General features: G+C 40.4%; 1 protein-coding gene across 3 annotated transcripts in view; it reads right to left on the bottom strand.

The window, feature by feature from the left end:
* The window catches only part of RASGEF1B (RasGEF domain family member 1B), a 613,701-nt gene that overhangs the window by 396,685 nt on the left and 200,368 nt on the right, over positions 1-16,648 (bottom strand). For all 3 annotated transcript variants that reach the window (XM_005554946.4, XM_005554947.4, XM_045392417.2), the window contains exon 3: positions 5,132-5,185. In XM_005554946.4, the coding sequence (XP_005555003.1) occupies positions 5,132-5,185 (54 nt within the window). The remainder of the gene's footprint in view (positions 1-5,131; positions 5,186-16,648) is intronic.

Genomic DNA, 16,648 nt, shown 5'->3' with positions numbered 1-16,648 from the left:
ATAAGAGAAGAATGTTCAGAATGTAGAAAAACTTCATGTACATTGGACACAGTCTGTGGGATATCAAGGTGGAAAAGACCTCCAGTTAGTCAGCAGCATGGTTCCTTGCCTCAGAAGAGGCCTGTGCCTCTGTGTCTGTGACACAGATTCTAGAATAATTTTCTTAAGGTAGATCTCATTTGAACAAACTAGATTGCGCAGAGATTACTGATCATGTAAATGGTGCTATCTATGTAAAATATTATGGGGGAGTAGCTGTAGACTAAATAAATACTGTGAAAATAGTATAACTTGACATTAATAATGTATTTACCAAAGTCCCTCTTGATTTTTCTGCCTACAAAATAGAAAAAATAGATTTGTGTAAACAACTTTAAATGTTTCTTTTTTAAATGTTCTACCTAGTGAATGGATAATATAGTTGTGCAGAGTCAAAGAAGTAGAACAATAATCCCACTTCCCTGCAAAAATAAATAAATAAATAAATAAATAAATAAATAAATAAATAAATTGATCAGAGTCATCTGATAGTATGCCCACATTTTGGCTCCCTGCTTCCATAACTCTTTTTTTTTCTTTCTTTCTTTTTTGAGACAGTGTCTCATTCTGTCGCCTAGGCTGGACTGCAACAGCCCAATCTAGGCTCACTGCAACCTCCGCCTCCCGGGTTCAAGCGATTCTCCTGCCTCAGCCTCCCAAGTAGCTGGGACTACAGGCACGTGCCACCACACCCAGCTAATATTTTATATTTTTAGTAGAGACATGGTTTCACCATGTTAGCCAGGATGGGCTCAATCTCCTGACCTCGTGATCTACCCACCTCGGCCTCCCAAAGTGCTGGCATTACAGGGATGAGCCACCGTGCCCGGCCTTCCATATTAACACATGAATTCTATCCCTTCTTCCTTCCTTCCTATTGCAGGGCAAGATATATCCCTCCATCCAAGGGATAATTCCATGCTTTAGGATCCAAAGTCTTCAATCCTCTCAATGATCTCACTCAGAGAATATTCCCCTCCTTCCTTATGGATCCTTACCCCTTTCCTTTCCTATTGTTTTCTTTCTTACAGCATTTAAACACCCTCAAATGTCTCATTATTGTAAGATACCATAACTCAACCCATAACCTACCCAACTACTCAATTCTCTCCTCCCTCTTGCAACAAATTGCTTTTAGAAGACTCTATTTTACCATTTTTTATTTCATTATCCCTACTGAGTCCATCTTGCCCTACCATAGGAAGGAAGGAAGAAGGGATAGAATTCATATGAGTAAGAGTTGTCGAAGCAGGGAGACATTTTTCTTTATCCTGGCTAAGTCCCAGTCCCACTACAATCTGGCTTCTGTGTCCATCACTTCAATCTCAATAAAACCAACAAGCCTATGGTATTAAGAAAGCCAATGGATACTTTTCAGTCTTTATTTTACTTAATCACTTAGCAACAGTTTTGATACTTATGACTACCTCTTTTTTTATAGATAATGTTTTTATTGACTTGATTTCTCAGACATCACATTCTTCTGATGTCTTCCAACCTCTGTGGCTTCTCAGTTTCCTACTTCCCTCCAAAATCCATAGTCTTCTCCCAGCTCTTACATGTTAACTTTCCTCAAGACTCTTGAAAACCCTCCTCCTTTTCACTTTACACACCCTCTCTGGGTAATCTCATTCATTCCCACTCTTTTAATCATTCTCTCTATGCATATTCCTCTCATATCCATATATCCAAGCTCAGAATGCTTTCCTCAATTATAAATCAAAATGTCCAGCTGTCTGCCAGGCATCCTTACTAGATCTCACACATACCACCAAATTGACATATACCATTGTGAACTCATCAACTTCTTCCCTAAATATGGTCCTCTGCTAGTGGTTCCTGTCTCAGAAAATAGAACCAATATTCTGACACTGGCCAATGTCAGAAATCTAAGAATTCCCCTTAGCTACTTCCTCTCCCATATCCAAATTATCATATAGTGTTGATTTTGAGAAACATTCAAATGTTTCTTGATTCCCCTCTGCCATTATTCTGGTCGTGGCCACGATCATCTCTTGCCTAGATTATAGCAGTAGCCTTATAATTAGACTTCACATCTAAATCCTGCTTTTTCTGCCCTTCAGTAACCAAGCGATCTTAAAAATCATATCATGGCACATACACCTACTTTCCCAAATTCAAGCCCTTTAAACATTTCTCATTACCCTTAGAATAATTTAAACTCTTAATATAGTTGTATCAGGACCTCAATGCTCATCTTTTCCAATTCAAGTTGTCATTTTTCAGGCACTCTGAATTTTGTATAGCTCTCCCCCTCACCTATAGACATTCACACCTGCTGTTCTGCCACCATTTTGTGCTCATGGAGCTAAACCTCCGTCATTCTTTGGATCTCTGCTTGAACATCATTTCTTCAGGGAAATTTTCCCTGACCCCTTGAGTACGTTAGGTTCTCCTGGCGTGGGATCCCATGAACTCTCAACTTAAAAAAATTATATAATCCATCACAATTTTGCTAATTACTTTATTAATGAATATCTGTAAGTTCTATGAGGGTAAGGATCATGCATACATGATTTGTTCATCATGATAGTCCGATGCATGTCACATAGCATATGTTCTGTGAACACCCATTAACTGGTTAGATGGAAAAAAATTAAAGTCATAGAAACTGACTATGCTATGTTGATTTTTGCATGACATTAAAATGGGAGAAGTAGTGAATAAGCCCAATAACAGAATTGGATAATTCAGAAAATTAATTGATCAAAATTTTAAAAACCAACAGGAATAGCTAAATGTCCTATCTTCATATTCAAGGAATCATTTACCTAAATATAAAAGAAAGTTCTGGTTTAACAGCAGCTCATGTGAAAATGCCTTAAGGCCACATACAAGGACTTCAAACTTCACACAGCCAACAGAAAGATATGGCTCATAAGTAGAAACTGATGCCATCTTATACTGTAGTGGTGCTACACTTAAGAAAACCTATAGTTTGCCTTCACATCATAGCCCACACCTTACAATGTACCTGGCATACACCAGGTGTGTAAACAAAGCTTGTTGAGTGTGGAGTGAGAAGTCCCATGATGCTTTATGCCAGACAGACCACATCTGGAGACGACATACAATTCTTGACATCAATAACAATGATTGTGTGAGCCCAAAAAAAAGAGGGGAGCGTAACCTTGTCTAGAAGCAATAACAATAATAGCTAATACAGCATTTGCTATATGTTGGGTAATTTTGTAATCATTTTATATGTATGAATTCAGGTATTATATGAGATAGGCACAATTATTATGCACATTTTACAGATGATAAAAGTAAGGAACCAGTAGGTTAAACAACCAACCCAAAATCACATAAGTAGTGAGGGGCAGAACCAGGTTTCAAAACCAGACAACATGAGCTCATAGTCCATGCTCTTAGAAATCAATCATATCAATGTCCCATTGAAATGAAAAAGGAAAATTGTTAGCCTGGAGATGGGGTAGAAAGGAGATTCAGAAAACCATACTAACTGGCTTCATACTGAAATATATAGGAAGGAATCTAAAGGAGGCAGCTATTGGCTCAGTAGAATAAAGAACTTGCTAACACTTTGGGTTGTCTCACTAGTGCACATTAGTGAGCCTGACACATAGTCAGGCTCATTGGGTTCCCTGTCAATAGAATATTCAGTTAAGGGGTAGAGGTCCATCTGTAAATGATGTCAGTGGCAGTCCCATGCCAGTAAAAAGGTGAGACTAGAGATCCCACAGAATTCCTTCTCATTCTCTAAGATCTATAATTTTTTTTTTTTTTTTTTTTTTTTTTTTTTTTTTTTTTTTGAGACGGAGTATCACTCACTCTGTCATCCAGGCTGGAGTGCAATGGTACGATCTCAGCTCACTCCAACCTCCACCACCTGGGTTCAAGCAATTCTCCTGCCTCAGCCTCCCGAGTAGCTGGGATTACAGGCATGCACCACCACACCTGGGTAATGTTTTGTATTTTTTTTAGTAGAGACAGGGGTTCACCATGTTGGTCAGGCTGGTCTTGAACTCCTGACCTCGTGATCTGCCCACTTCAGCCTCCCAAAGTGCTAGGATTACAGGCGTGAGCCACCACTCCTGGCCAAGATCTATAATTCTAAAAATAATACATAGTCTTCATTCTCAGGCAGCACACAACTCAATGTAGAGAACAAGACAAATATAGCATAATTCAATGAAGATGCGGATGTAATAAAACATTTTAAAATTATCAAAATAATGAAATGAATGGTACTTAGAGCAGTAGGCCCTCATGCCACCTTTAAAGGTAAGTAACCCTGCTACCTACTTCCATATCAAGCAACATTAGAAACAGAAACAGCATAGCAGACAATGCCATAATATAAAATCCTAAGAAATGCCAAGGAATTATATATTATGCACAGGTCAACTCTACATGCACCTGGTTTTCTGTATCAACAGATAGTGTCAAATAATTTGAGTTGTTTGGACTATGAAGCCACTTCTCTTCCCCCTCAAGGAGAATATCTACCTAAATCTGAGATTAAAGAGGTGGACAAATGTGACCCCTGGCCTGCAAAAGCCAGGAATTAGACACGAGGCTACAGCAGGGAGTCTTCAAACTTGATCTATTACAGGGATGTCTTCCATCAGATGTCAGTGAAGCTAATCCTTTTGCAAAGCATGACAGCTTTCAAGCTTGACTGTGGTGAATCCAAACCAGATTTTTATGCTATATGATCAGCTTTCAAAAAACAAAATTATTTTTATATTATGTTAGGTTTACATTTATTAGATTTAAATTTGCAAACAAAGATATAGAAGCCTGCAATGCAGTTTATACAGCATTCCCCGAACTCCCCTGATGCTCATCTGGCAGGATCAAGTATCAGATAATAGTGAGATGTAAATATATGGAACCAGAGCTTCTCTATAACAAAATGCTGTTAAATAATGGAGTTTCCCACATCCTTAGAGTAAACCATTCACATTTCCATCTCTAAAGAAAGAGAGCCATAATATTCCATCAGAACATCCCCACTGATACCATGGCTTTTCATTCGAATATCACCAACTCTGAAGCCTTTCTTACTCTGACAGCGTGCTAGAATTATCAGATGCTGACTTACCTTTTTGCAGTCAGATAAGGACTTCTCACTGGCCAATGTGCTGAAAATGGTGGTCTACAAAATAGGAAGATGGAAAACACTTTAGAACTGTTAACATATAGTGACATTGACCCTTCCCTGTTCATTTCCAATCCAAGGTAGGCACTACCTTCTGTGTCCCCCACTGATTTCTCTGAATTTTAAAATGTGTCTGCCCTTCATTATGCCCAAAGCTACTCTACCCAAGCTAGAACATTCATTATGGGCCAAGAACCATTCAGTGAGGTAAGGACTCTAAGTTATCTTCATTTTACAAACAAGGTAACAAAAGCACAATTGGGTTAATTGCTATATACATTGGACATAGTTAGGTCAGGAAGCAAAGGCATCTGACTCCAGAATCCACCTCCAACCACACATGATCTTCTATCTTGAAGAGATATGTACATAATGATAGAGACAGCTATGCCCAATCTTTCAAATGACAGCTGTTATGAGCCCAAGTGGGAGAGTGGAGCTTCTGCCTATGTAAGAGATTTGTGAGTCTGAACAATACCAGGGCTTGCTATCTGCTTTCTACTTTCTTTAATGCACTCACTCTCCCTGTGGTTGACTTCTCACACATTTGTATGTATACTTGCTTGACCTGATGAACCACTCAAAAGACACTGCAACATTCAAGGCTATATTGGGATTTACATGCAAGCCTGTTCTCTTTGGACAATCCTATGAATAAACACACAACTATGGTCAGCCATACAAACAGTATTGAGATTTTTTTCAGTAAACCTTTTCTATATTTTTTTAATTATAAGACTAATATTTATTCTTAATGAGTTAGTCTCTTTTATACCTTATCCTCCTGAGGTCATCAATAATACAAATTTGTATTCATCCTTCCACACTTTCTCTACTCCCATGCAAATAAGTCTGCACATACTATATAGAAGTCTTGTTCTTATGATCATACCATCTTAATTAAGAATATATAATCAACGTCTTTCCAGGTCAGCCCATGTAGATTAACTTATTCTTCTTAATACCTATATAACATTTCATAATATGAATAAATCATACTTTTATGCTTTCCTTTATTGATCAACAGGTTTTGGCTCTTTCATTGTTGCTGTTTCTTGTTTTGTTTGCCATTACAAAGTATGCTACAATAAACATGCTTGTATAGGGCTGGAAAATCTAGTGTATATAAACTGTCTCCTACTCTCTGCTCATATAACATCATAAAAATATTTAACTCCTTACCTAAGGTTTTGGTTTGCTTTGGTTTTTGTTTGTTTGTTTTGCAATAAGCATGTAAGAAAGCTAAGGATCTAAGTCAGCACATATTCTGGGTCAAAACAACATGCAGTATTAAAGGACAGAACAGACAGAATGTGAATACACATACAAAAACGCATCTTTAATAAAAAAAAATTAGTTCATGGTTGGGGTTAGATGGAATCTCCAAGTTTGGCTTCCTGGCCATTTTTATTTCATTTGAGAGGGAAGGGATAAATGTTACTGGGGAAGTTTGAATTAAAAAAGGAAAACAGAAAGAAGGGATGAATTCCGGTGGCAGAAGAAAAGAGGAAAGGCAAAAGACAAAAAGGACAAAAAGAAAAGTTTGCAAACAACAGGCACAAATAGCAGAATTGTCAAAAAATTAAAAAAGAAGAAAATGGTTTCCACAGAGAAGCAGTCATCTTCGCTCAAAGAGAATGAGGGCACGTGACGCGTTCCTGTTACCATGATCTATCCTGTTGACCTAATTTCAGCCCTGAAACACTGTAGCAGGTGGTGAAAGGACAGGCATAGCCCTGCAAATACCATCTCCTTTTGCTCTTTGTGCTGCCAGGTATATCTTAGTTTCTCTCATTTCTGTATTGCATGGGGATGTAAGAAATAGTGTTCTTGCTGGCTGTTCAAAAATCAGGGCAGGACAGAGAGAAAAGCCAAAGAACCAGGCAGCTCTCCACATGCTATCGTGAACCACCCCACCAACAATCTTCCCATCAGATCTCTTCCTCATGACTTTTCATCATCTTTACTCATTTGTACACATGAGCACTGTGTCCTGAGGGAGGCCTCAGTGTTGATTCCCAGATTTCTGCTCCAAGAAGGTAAAGACACACTGAAACTTGGTCATTGCAGTAGTCCCATTACCTAGCCCAGTGCCTGGCACAAAGAAGATAACCAATAAATATGTACTGAGTAGATGCAACAGAAAATAACATCTGGCAAAACTGCAGTCCTTATCCCAAAACACTTCTTTGAAAGCACCATGCTGGAAAAGCAGCTGCACACGAAACACCATTATAAAGTGAAACTCAGGGACATAGGAAAGAAGAGAGATAAAAGACTTCTAAATTATGGTAAAACACATCTTCTACTTAGCATAAAGCTGTTGTCTATGATCTGCTTGGTTTGCCTAAGCCAGGCTTTTTCAGTGATGGCCCTGTGAATGTTTTTGTACTAGATAACTCTTTGTTTTGAGGGCATGTGGGGACACACGGTTGTGCACTGGAGGGGGTTGTGTAGCATGTGTGACCTCTACCCACCAGATGCTACTGACAATGTCCACGTACCTCAGTCATGACAAACAAAAATGTCCCCAGACATGGCTGAATGTTCTCTAGGGGGAAAATCTGCCCACATTTGAGAAAACTGGACTAAACCCCAAAGGGGCTATAGAAATGACCCTGATTCCCTGGCTAATGCAACTAAAAATTTTTTCCAGGAAATTAAGTCCGGTGGTGAAAATTCCTCTTCTCAACCCTGAATTCAAGCTTCATTCTCTGTCTGAAATGGGACTCAGAACATAGGGAGGACACAATCTCCAGCCACTGAAGAGTCCATGTAGGGGCAACTCAAGAGACCATAACTGCATTTTTAAGTAAGCTTAAGATACACGAGCACTGCCACCCTGGGGACAGTAAATTAAGTAACATCTCTAAGAATATGGACATTAGTGCCATAGCCCCAGGGGAGATGATCTTCAATTAAACAATACCATTCAACCTTTGAGAACAGTCTCAGGTGACCTAAGAAACATGTTTGGAGGAAAATTTAGAGTCAGAGATGGGTGAAATTAGCTTCAGTAAAACATATATACACACACACACACACACACACATATATATACACACACACATAAGTAATTTTAAATGTTGTATTTGTAGAAAGGAAACACTTTAGCCAAAGGGCAAACGTATGCAAAATCTCAAGACTTGGAATGAGTGTGAAAGGGGTCAATGAGAGTCCATCTCCTTACTTTAGCCATTTTCTAAGGGGAGTTTACGTATACGCTTGGTCAGTCTCATTTCATTCTCTGCTTCAAAAGACTTTAACTGGCATTTCAGTTTACTAATTGCAGCTATTGTGACTTTGGGTGGGCTTTCTAAACCTTCTGATAACATGTTCACTTTAATTACTGAAAATGAAAGACTCAAAATACGGTGACTTGACCATGCTGTGACTTTCTTGATGATTGTATCAATATTTTTCTACTAAAGAGGAAATTCCTAATGAGTCACCTCCACCAAAGTTGGCATGATGCTGGGTTTGTCACAGGAGCACAAGCACAATAAAGCACAGTGACTTTTTTAGAGCATCGACTCCTAACCTTGTTAGTGGGGTGACCAGCATGAAATGAACAGTATTATACATGGACAGTTTTAGCAATTTCCCAAAAAGAATTTAGATAGGTAAGGCCTCTCTTTTGACCATTTATATACTAATGCCTGAAATTTCACTTATTAGAGCTCTGTTTTTAGCATAAGGATTTGACTCATAATAGACAAACTCATGAGGGATGTTAGGGTATTGGGGGGGAGGTCACTACAGAAGGGAAAATTGGACACTTCATGTATTATAGTTCATTGGTCTGTTATACCTGATAGGGAATGAGTTTATCAGATGCCTTCCAAAAGTATATTGTTATACCTTGGAGTTTTGGGTGTTTGTTTTTGTTTTTTAATAATTTCTTTTTTTTTTTTTTTTTTTTTTGAGACAGAGTCTCACTCTGTTGCCCAGGCTGGAGTGCAGTGCCGTGATCTTGGCTCACTGCAACCTCCGCCTCCCGGGTTCAAGTGATTCTCCTGCCTCAGCCTCCCCAGTAGCTGGGACTACAGGAGTCCACCACCACTCCAGGCTAATTTTTGTATTTTTAGTAGAGATGGGTTTCGCCATGTTGGACAGGCTGGTCTCAAACTCCTAACCTCGGGTGATCTGCCCACCTAGGCCTCCCCAAGTGCTGAGATTACAGGCGTGAGCCACCACACCCGGCCTGTTTTTTAAATAATTTCAAAAGCAGATTTTGATAGGAGAGAAATGAAGACTTAAGTCATGAGGATATTGGACATTCATAGTGATGATAAGCAATCTAAAGACACAGGTCACCAGCTAGGTTCCCTAAAAAGCAGACTGTGAGATGGAAATTAGCAAGCAGAAGCTTTATTAGGAAGTGTTCCTGAGATCACCGCTTATAGGAAGATAGGGAAGGATGTGGGATGGAGAAGATAAAGAAGTTGGACCATGGTGCAGACTCAACAAAGATCTCATCCAACAAAATGGAGAGCTCAGAAGCGGGGTAAACTCATCCCAAGCTGGCGTGAGACAGAGGTCTGCCCTAGGAAGGCAGCATGATCCTGGGCAACATGACTGTTTCCAGCCAAGGGCAATTTCCTGGGAGGACTGATAGCTGAGGGCAGTCAGCTGGCAGGACTCCTGGCAGCAGGGAGCTCTGTGCACAGCATTGCCAAGTCTACTACAATCTACTTTACTTTGACACACTTTTACCAAGGGCAGATCCTGGCTGCGGCTGATTGACTCTAGTTGAACATGAGTCCATATTATAGTTAAAAGTTTGCTGGTCTTTTATGATACAGCCTTTGGACAGAAAAGCAAATTTGCTCAGGAGTCTAGGGCCTAATTCTTGTCCCTTCTTAACAGACCTCCTTGTGAGCTTAAAGTGGATCGCTGGCCTTGGGGTCTTGAATTCTTTGCTATGAAATGAAGAAACCCATATTCATTTCCTTTTAGGTCATGAGAGCCTTGTCCAATTTGAAGAAAATTGACCTGATTTTATCAGACACATTGTTTGGAAATCAGTGAGCAAACTGCTTAGTTCTTTTCTTCATCCTCTGATAAAAGAACATATCTGACTAAATAACATGGTCAGCTCCTGATTATCTACAGAAGGAAAGAGAATTTCACAGATGAATTTGGGTTTTCCAGAGAAACAGAACCAATAGGATATATAGAGATATAAAAGAGATTTCTTATGAGAATCAGTTTGTGTGATCATGGCAGCTGAGAAGTCCCACAATGTGCCATCTGCAGGCTGGAGACACAGGGAAGCCAGTGGTGTAACTCAGCCCCGGCCTGGAGGCCTGAGAACCCAGAGGCAGAGGGAGGGAGGCCACCAGCATAAATCTGAAGGCCCAAGAATCAGGAGCTCCAATGTCTGAGGGTTGGAGAAGATGGATGTCCAAGCCCAAAGAGAGACCAATTCCGCCTTCCTCTGCATTTGTGTTCTATTGGGGCCTTCAATGGATTGGATGATGCCCACCTACCTTGGTGAGGGCAGATCTTCACTCAATCTTCTGATTAAAATGTTCATCTCTTCCAGAAACAACTTCACAGATATAGCTAGAAATAATGTTTTACCAGCTACCAGGGCATCCCTTAGCCCAGTTAAGTTGACATGTAAAGTTAACCATCACAATGGGTGATTCACAAAAGCATAACTTCTAAAATGCCTTTACATTTGACTTTGACACACATTAGTGGTTAATTTAGAAAACAGGTACTTCAACATATCTTCCGTAAATTAACATTAATAACTGTTTGTAGAAATATTCCAAGTGGGCAGAAAGGGAAAACTGACCTAAAAGGAAAAGTGAACTGGGATTTAAAAAAAAAAAAAAGTCCCTAATAAGTCCTTGGACAGAAAGCCCACACAAAGGAGATCAGTAATTGGTGGCTCATTTAGTCCAGCCTACAAAAAGACGCTTCCAGAAAGTGTGTTGCTTACCCAATTCTCACTGGTGGAAATGTTTTTGCAAAGTGATTGAGCACTGAAAAGAGATCTCAAATATTCTTTCTAAAAATTAATTTATCTTTTATTTTGAGATAGAGTCTCATTCTGTCACCCAGAATGAAGTGCAGTGGCTCAATCATGACTCACCGCAGCCTTGATCTCTCAAGCTCAAGCAGTCCTCCCACCTTAGCCTCCCAATTAACTGGGACCAGAGGCATGCACCACCATGCCTGGCTAATTTTTTTTTAATTTTTTGTAGAGATGGTGTCTCAATATGTTGCCCAGGCTGGTCTCCAACTCCTGGGCCAAGTGATCCTCTCACCTCAGTCTGCCAAAGTGCTGAGCACTTTTGACTGCAGGTGTGAGCCACCACAACCAACCAAATCCATATGTCCTATACTCCTTTTTTCAAGGGAGAGTTTACCTCTGAAAGATTTTACAATGCTGTTAATTCCCATTAAATTTAATTTAGAGAAACAGAAATAAATCTATTCTATCTCTACTGTGTCCATTTCTGTTATATAATGCTTGTAACTAAGATTTACATTTTTAAAACAGCAAATATCTGACACTTCATTAAATTGGAACAGTCATGTGCAAGAGAATTGCTTAAGTACTGAATTATAAAATTAAGAAATTCAGAAATTGAATCTCTAAGATAGCAATATTATGAAATTTTATTTCGGGTACTATTTGTTCCTTTATATATGTATGTGTCTGTGTTTGGGTGTGGTTTTCACTCTCAGCCAGATACCCCCAGACAGAGGCCAGGTAGGTTTGATGAATGGTCAAATACAGTTGAAAGCTAAGAGCCGTTTAAAGGAATGATGTTTCCATAAAGCATCTCCATTTGATACCTGCGACTTGCACCTCACAGACACAATGGATGATTTCTTACTCATTGGTAGATGTCAAGACTAGACCTATCACATTACTAACAATTTGGAAGTCTCTTACACTTGAATCAATGAGTTCCCAAAGTACACACTACTTGGATGCTTTCTTAGACAGTTTAGCCAGCCAATTCTAGGATTTCTAGACAAAATATGAATTTCCATTAGGTCTTCATTGCTTTAGTAGACTAGTATTGATAAATATACACTGGATACAGTGGTGTTCCCTCCAGGCAAAGTATGGCATTCACATTCTTTTTTAAAAACTGCATAATTTTAAAACATCAGCCAAAGGAAAAAACATACCACCAAATAAATGATAAAATTACAGTGTTTTCTTGTAGTCCATGAATACTGAAAATTTCAATTAACCAAGTGAAAAGCCATTGAATGTGCCAGCAGGATTTATATCCCAGACTAATGACCATCATCTGCATCCTATTTAGCTAATGAAGGCTTGGAACACTTGTGGATAATTAAGGGAAAGCTGATGGGAGGAAATTCAGACTACTGAAAGATCAAATCTATTTATGTCTGCATTTAAAACTAAACATATCTAATAGTTCACTCAATCAAGGCATAATGTCTGTTCATCTGGGATAAGATAGATGCTCAGAAGTTAAGTAGCTTGGTTAGCTCCCCAAACTCCAAATTCATTCCTCATTCATTCATCCAATACCCATCTATTGAATACCTACCACGTGCCTCTTCCCTTGTGAATCAACATGACAGTACCATGATCCTCCCAGTGTTTTTCCCACGACTTCACCTTTTCCACCTTCATTAAATGTACTGCTCTGGTTTTCACTTTACCCATGTAACTATTGTCCGCCTATCATAACAGACATGGCATGGCTGCAATCCAGGGGCATGATGGGAAATACAGGGTGCGCAGTGAACACCCGCCTTTTTCTCAGACCTGGCAGAGAAGGAGCAGGCCCCAGTCTGATTAATAGATGGGTGTTCATGTGAGGAAGACTAAGGATGTTAGAAAAAAGATAAAAACCTGGCATTCAGAAGTAGCCAGAACAGGAACCAAGCTCAGAGCAGCTCTACAGAATTTCACAGAATAGTTTACCAGTCATCTCATCCAACTGGTATTTTCTCACTCAGGGAGCACCTTAAAACCCCCTCTCTGGACCCCTACCAAAATCCCTGATTCATTTGTGTTTAGCAAAGGTGGCGCTTCACGAACCTGCAATCCTAGGATCTGTTCCTATGCTGAAAAATGGCAAACATCAGTGGCAGGCATGTTGTGACAGCTCAATCTTCGGGGCACACATTTATGCCTACAGAATCCCTTCCATATGCGAAAGGAAGCTCAGGTGGAAAAACATCAGCACATCAGAGCCTACCTATATCCAGCTGGGCACAGCTTAAAGCCAAAGGAGCTCAAACTTCAGAGGCATAAGAATCACCTGGAGAGCTTATTAAACCACAGATTGCTAAGCCCCTCCTCCAGAGGTTCCAACTTAGAAGGGATGCAGTGAAGCCAAAGGATTTGCATTTCTAACACATTTCTAGGTACAGCTGATGCTCCCAGTCCTGGAACCTTACTTTGAGAACCAGTAGTCTAAGCTATACCCAAAGCAAGTTAACACCAATGATAACTATGCCTCACAAAAGAAGAACATGTCTCTGGAATTTCCAGAGCATAATTTTAATTAGTAACAATCCTAATACCTCCTGACATTTATCATTTATATAATACTTTCCATTTCTAAAGTCCCTTGACACACGGGTTTTTTTGTTTGCTTGTTTCTGGTTTTTTTGTTTGTTTGTTTTTGTTGTTTTTGTTTGTTTGTTTTGTTTTGTTTTGTTTTGTTTTTTGAGATGGAGTCTTGCTCTCGTCACCCAGGCTGGAGTGCAATGGTGCGATCTTGGTTCACTGCAACCTCCTCCTCCCGGGTTCAAGTGATTATCCTGCCTCAGCATCCTGAGTAGCTGGAATTACAAGCACCCACTACCATGCCAGGCTAATTTTTGTATTTTTAACAGAGAAGGGGTTTCACCATGTTGCCCAAGCTGATCTCAAACTCCTGACCTCAGGTGATCAGCCGACCTCGGCCTCCCAAAATGCTGGGATTATAGACCTAAGCCACCGCGCCCAGCCAGACACATGTTGTTAAACTTGAACTTCCAAACAATCCTATAAAGTAGTTATTAATCTCATTTTAGGACACTAAGAAACAGAGAGATTAAGTGACTTGCCCAAATTTTCTTAACTAATATGTGCCTCTGACCCTGGCAAAGAGGTTCCTGAAAGACCAGCAGGACACTAAGCTCTGGGGCTAGGGGACGAGAAGCTGTCAAAACACATTTCACGCACTTCACAACAGTGTTTGAATGTGGCCAATTAGTGCCAGGAGCAGAGAGCAGAGCAACAAAGAGCCTCAAAGAAGACACAACAAAAAGCAACATATTTGGACAAAAAGCACTGAATGGTGACGGGCTCCATCCCACAAAGCTGCAGACCAAGTCTCTCTAAAGCCATCAACATTAACACAACAAACCAGGCACAAGGCCTCTACTCAGGCTTGCTGGGTATCCTAATCTGACATTGTAAATACTATAAGGAAGAAGGGTTGAAAGAACTGAAGCAGAGAAGTGGAACATTTCTATACATTTTGACTTTAAAAGAATAGTAAGGGGCTGGGCAAGGTGGCTCATGCCTGTAATCCCAGCACTTTGGGAGGCCGAGGCAGGCAGATTACGAGGTCTGGAGTTCGAGCCCACCCTGGCCAATATGGTGAAACCCTGTCTCTACTAAAAATATAAAAATTAGCCGGGCATGGTGGTGGGCTCCCGTAGTCCCAGCTACTCGGGAGGCTGAGGCAGGAGAATCGCTTGAACCTAGGAGGCAGAGGTTGCAGTGAGCTGAGATTGTGCCACTGCACTCCAGCCTGAGTGACACGGCGAGACTCCGTCTTAAAAAAAAAAAAAAGAATGGTAAGGCAACTCTATACTGGAACTGGAAGCCATTATCCTAAGTGAAATGACTCAGAAACAGAAAGTCAAAAACTACATGTTCTCACTTACAAGTGAGAGCTAAACAATGTGTACACATGGACATACAGAGTGAAATAATAGACACTGGAGACTCTAAAAGGTGCAAGGGAGTGTGGGGAGGGAGGGAGGGGGCTAAAGGATGAAATACTATCATCCTATTGGTACAATGTACACTATTTGGGTGATGGGTACACAATAAAACCCCATACTTCACCACTGTGCAATATGTCCACTTAAGAAAACTGCACTTGTACTCCCTAAATCTATAAAAATTAAAATTCAATGTATATTAGCATCTATAATTTTTAAGTCACAGCAGTGGTACATTAAATAATAGGAACTGTCAATGATTTCAAAATACTATTTTTCAATATTTAGGAATTTAAATCTTTAAGATCCCTTCAAATTTCCACTGTACTTTATACAAACCCCTTTTACAAAACTCACCACAGGTGATTTATCTTGTGCATTGCACTGTAAGCTCACCAGGACCAGAGACCAACTGTTAGTCATCTTTCTACCCTATACGTGAGCACAGTGTTGGGCATAAAAATGAGAACACAGTGGGGATGTCATAAATATTTGTCAAATATATAGTGAATAGGGCAAGGGAGGCAAGAGGAAGGAGAAAGTGAGAAGGGGAAAGGAGGAACAGAGGGAAGAAGGCAGGAAAAGACAAATGATAAATGATAACAAGGGGACAACGTGCTACTGTGGAAAGAGTCTTATGAGTTGAATTGTATCCCCTAAAAAAGAGATGTTGATGTCCTAACCCCTCGTACCTGTGAATGTGACCTCATTTAGAAATAGGATCTTGGCAGAGGACCCAGTTAAGATGAACTAATTAGAGTGAGTACTAATCCAATAACACTGGCATCCTTACAAAAAGGGGGAATTTGAAGACAGACACACACAGAGGGCAAATGAGGTAAAGACAGCCACGTGAGGACAGAAGTAGAGATTGCAGAGATGCACCTACAAACAAAGAAGGCCAAGGATTGTGGCCACCACCAGGAGCCAGCACAAGGTAAGGAAGAATTCTGCCCAGGGTCGCAGAGAAAGCCCATCCCTGCTGGCACCTTTATTTTGGACATTTAGACCCCAGAACCATGAGATGGTAAGTTTCTGGTATTTTAAGCCACCCAGTTTGCGTACATTTTCCAGCGTTCCAGGCTGGGTACAGTGGCTCATGTCTGTAATCCCAGCACTCTGGGAGGCTGAGGCGGGCCAATTACCTGATGTCAGGAGTTCAAGACCAGCCTGGCCAACATGGTGAAACCCTGTCTCTACTAAAAATACAAAAATTAGCCAGCCATGGTGGTGGGCACTTGTAATCCCAGCTACTCAGGAGGCTGAGGTAGGAGAATTGCTTGAACCCGGGAGACAGAGGTTGCAGTGAGCCAAGATCATGCCACTGTACTCCAGCCTGGGCAACAGGGCAAGAGTCAATCAAAAACAAAACAAAATAGCCAGGCACAGTGGCACACGCCTGCAATTCCAGCACTTTGGGAGGCCAAAACAGGTGGATCACCTGAGATCAAGAGTTCAAGAGCAGCCTGGGCAACATGGTGAAACCCCATCTCTACTAAAAATACAAAA

Source organism: Macaca fascicularis, chromosome 5 (assembly GCF_037993035.2).
Source record: "Macaca fascicularis isolate 582-1 chromosome 5, T2T-MFA8v1.1".
NCBI lineage: Eukaryota > Metazoa > Chordata > Mammalia > Primates > Cercopithecidae > Macaca > Macaca fascicularis.
The sequence above is the reverse complement of the archived record's forward strand: the minus strand, read 5'-3'. Positions and strand labels throughout refer to the sequence as shown.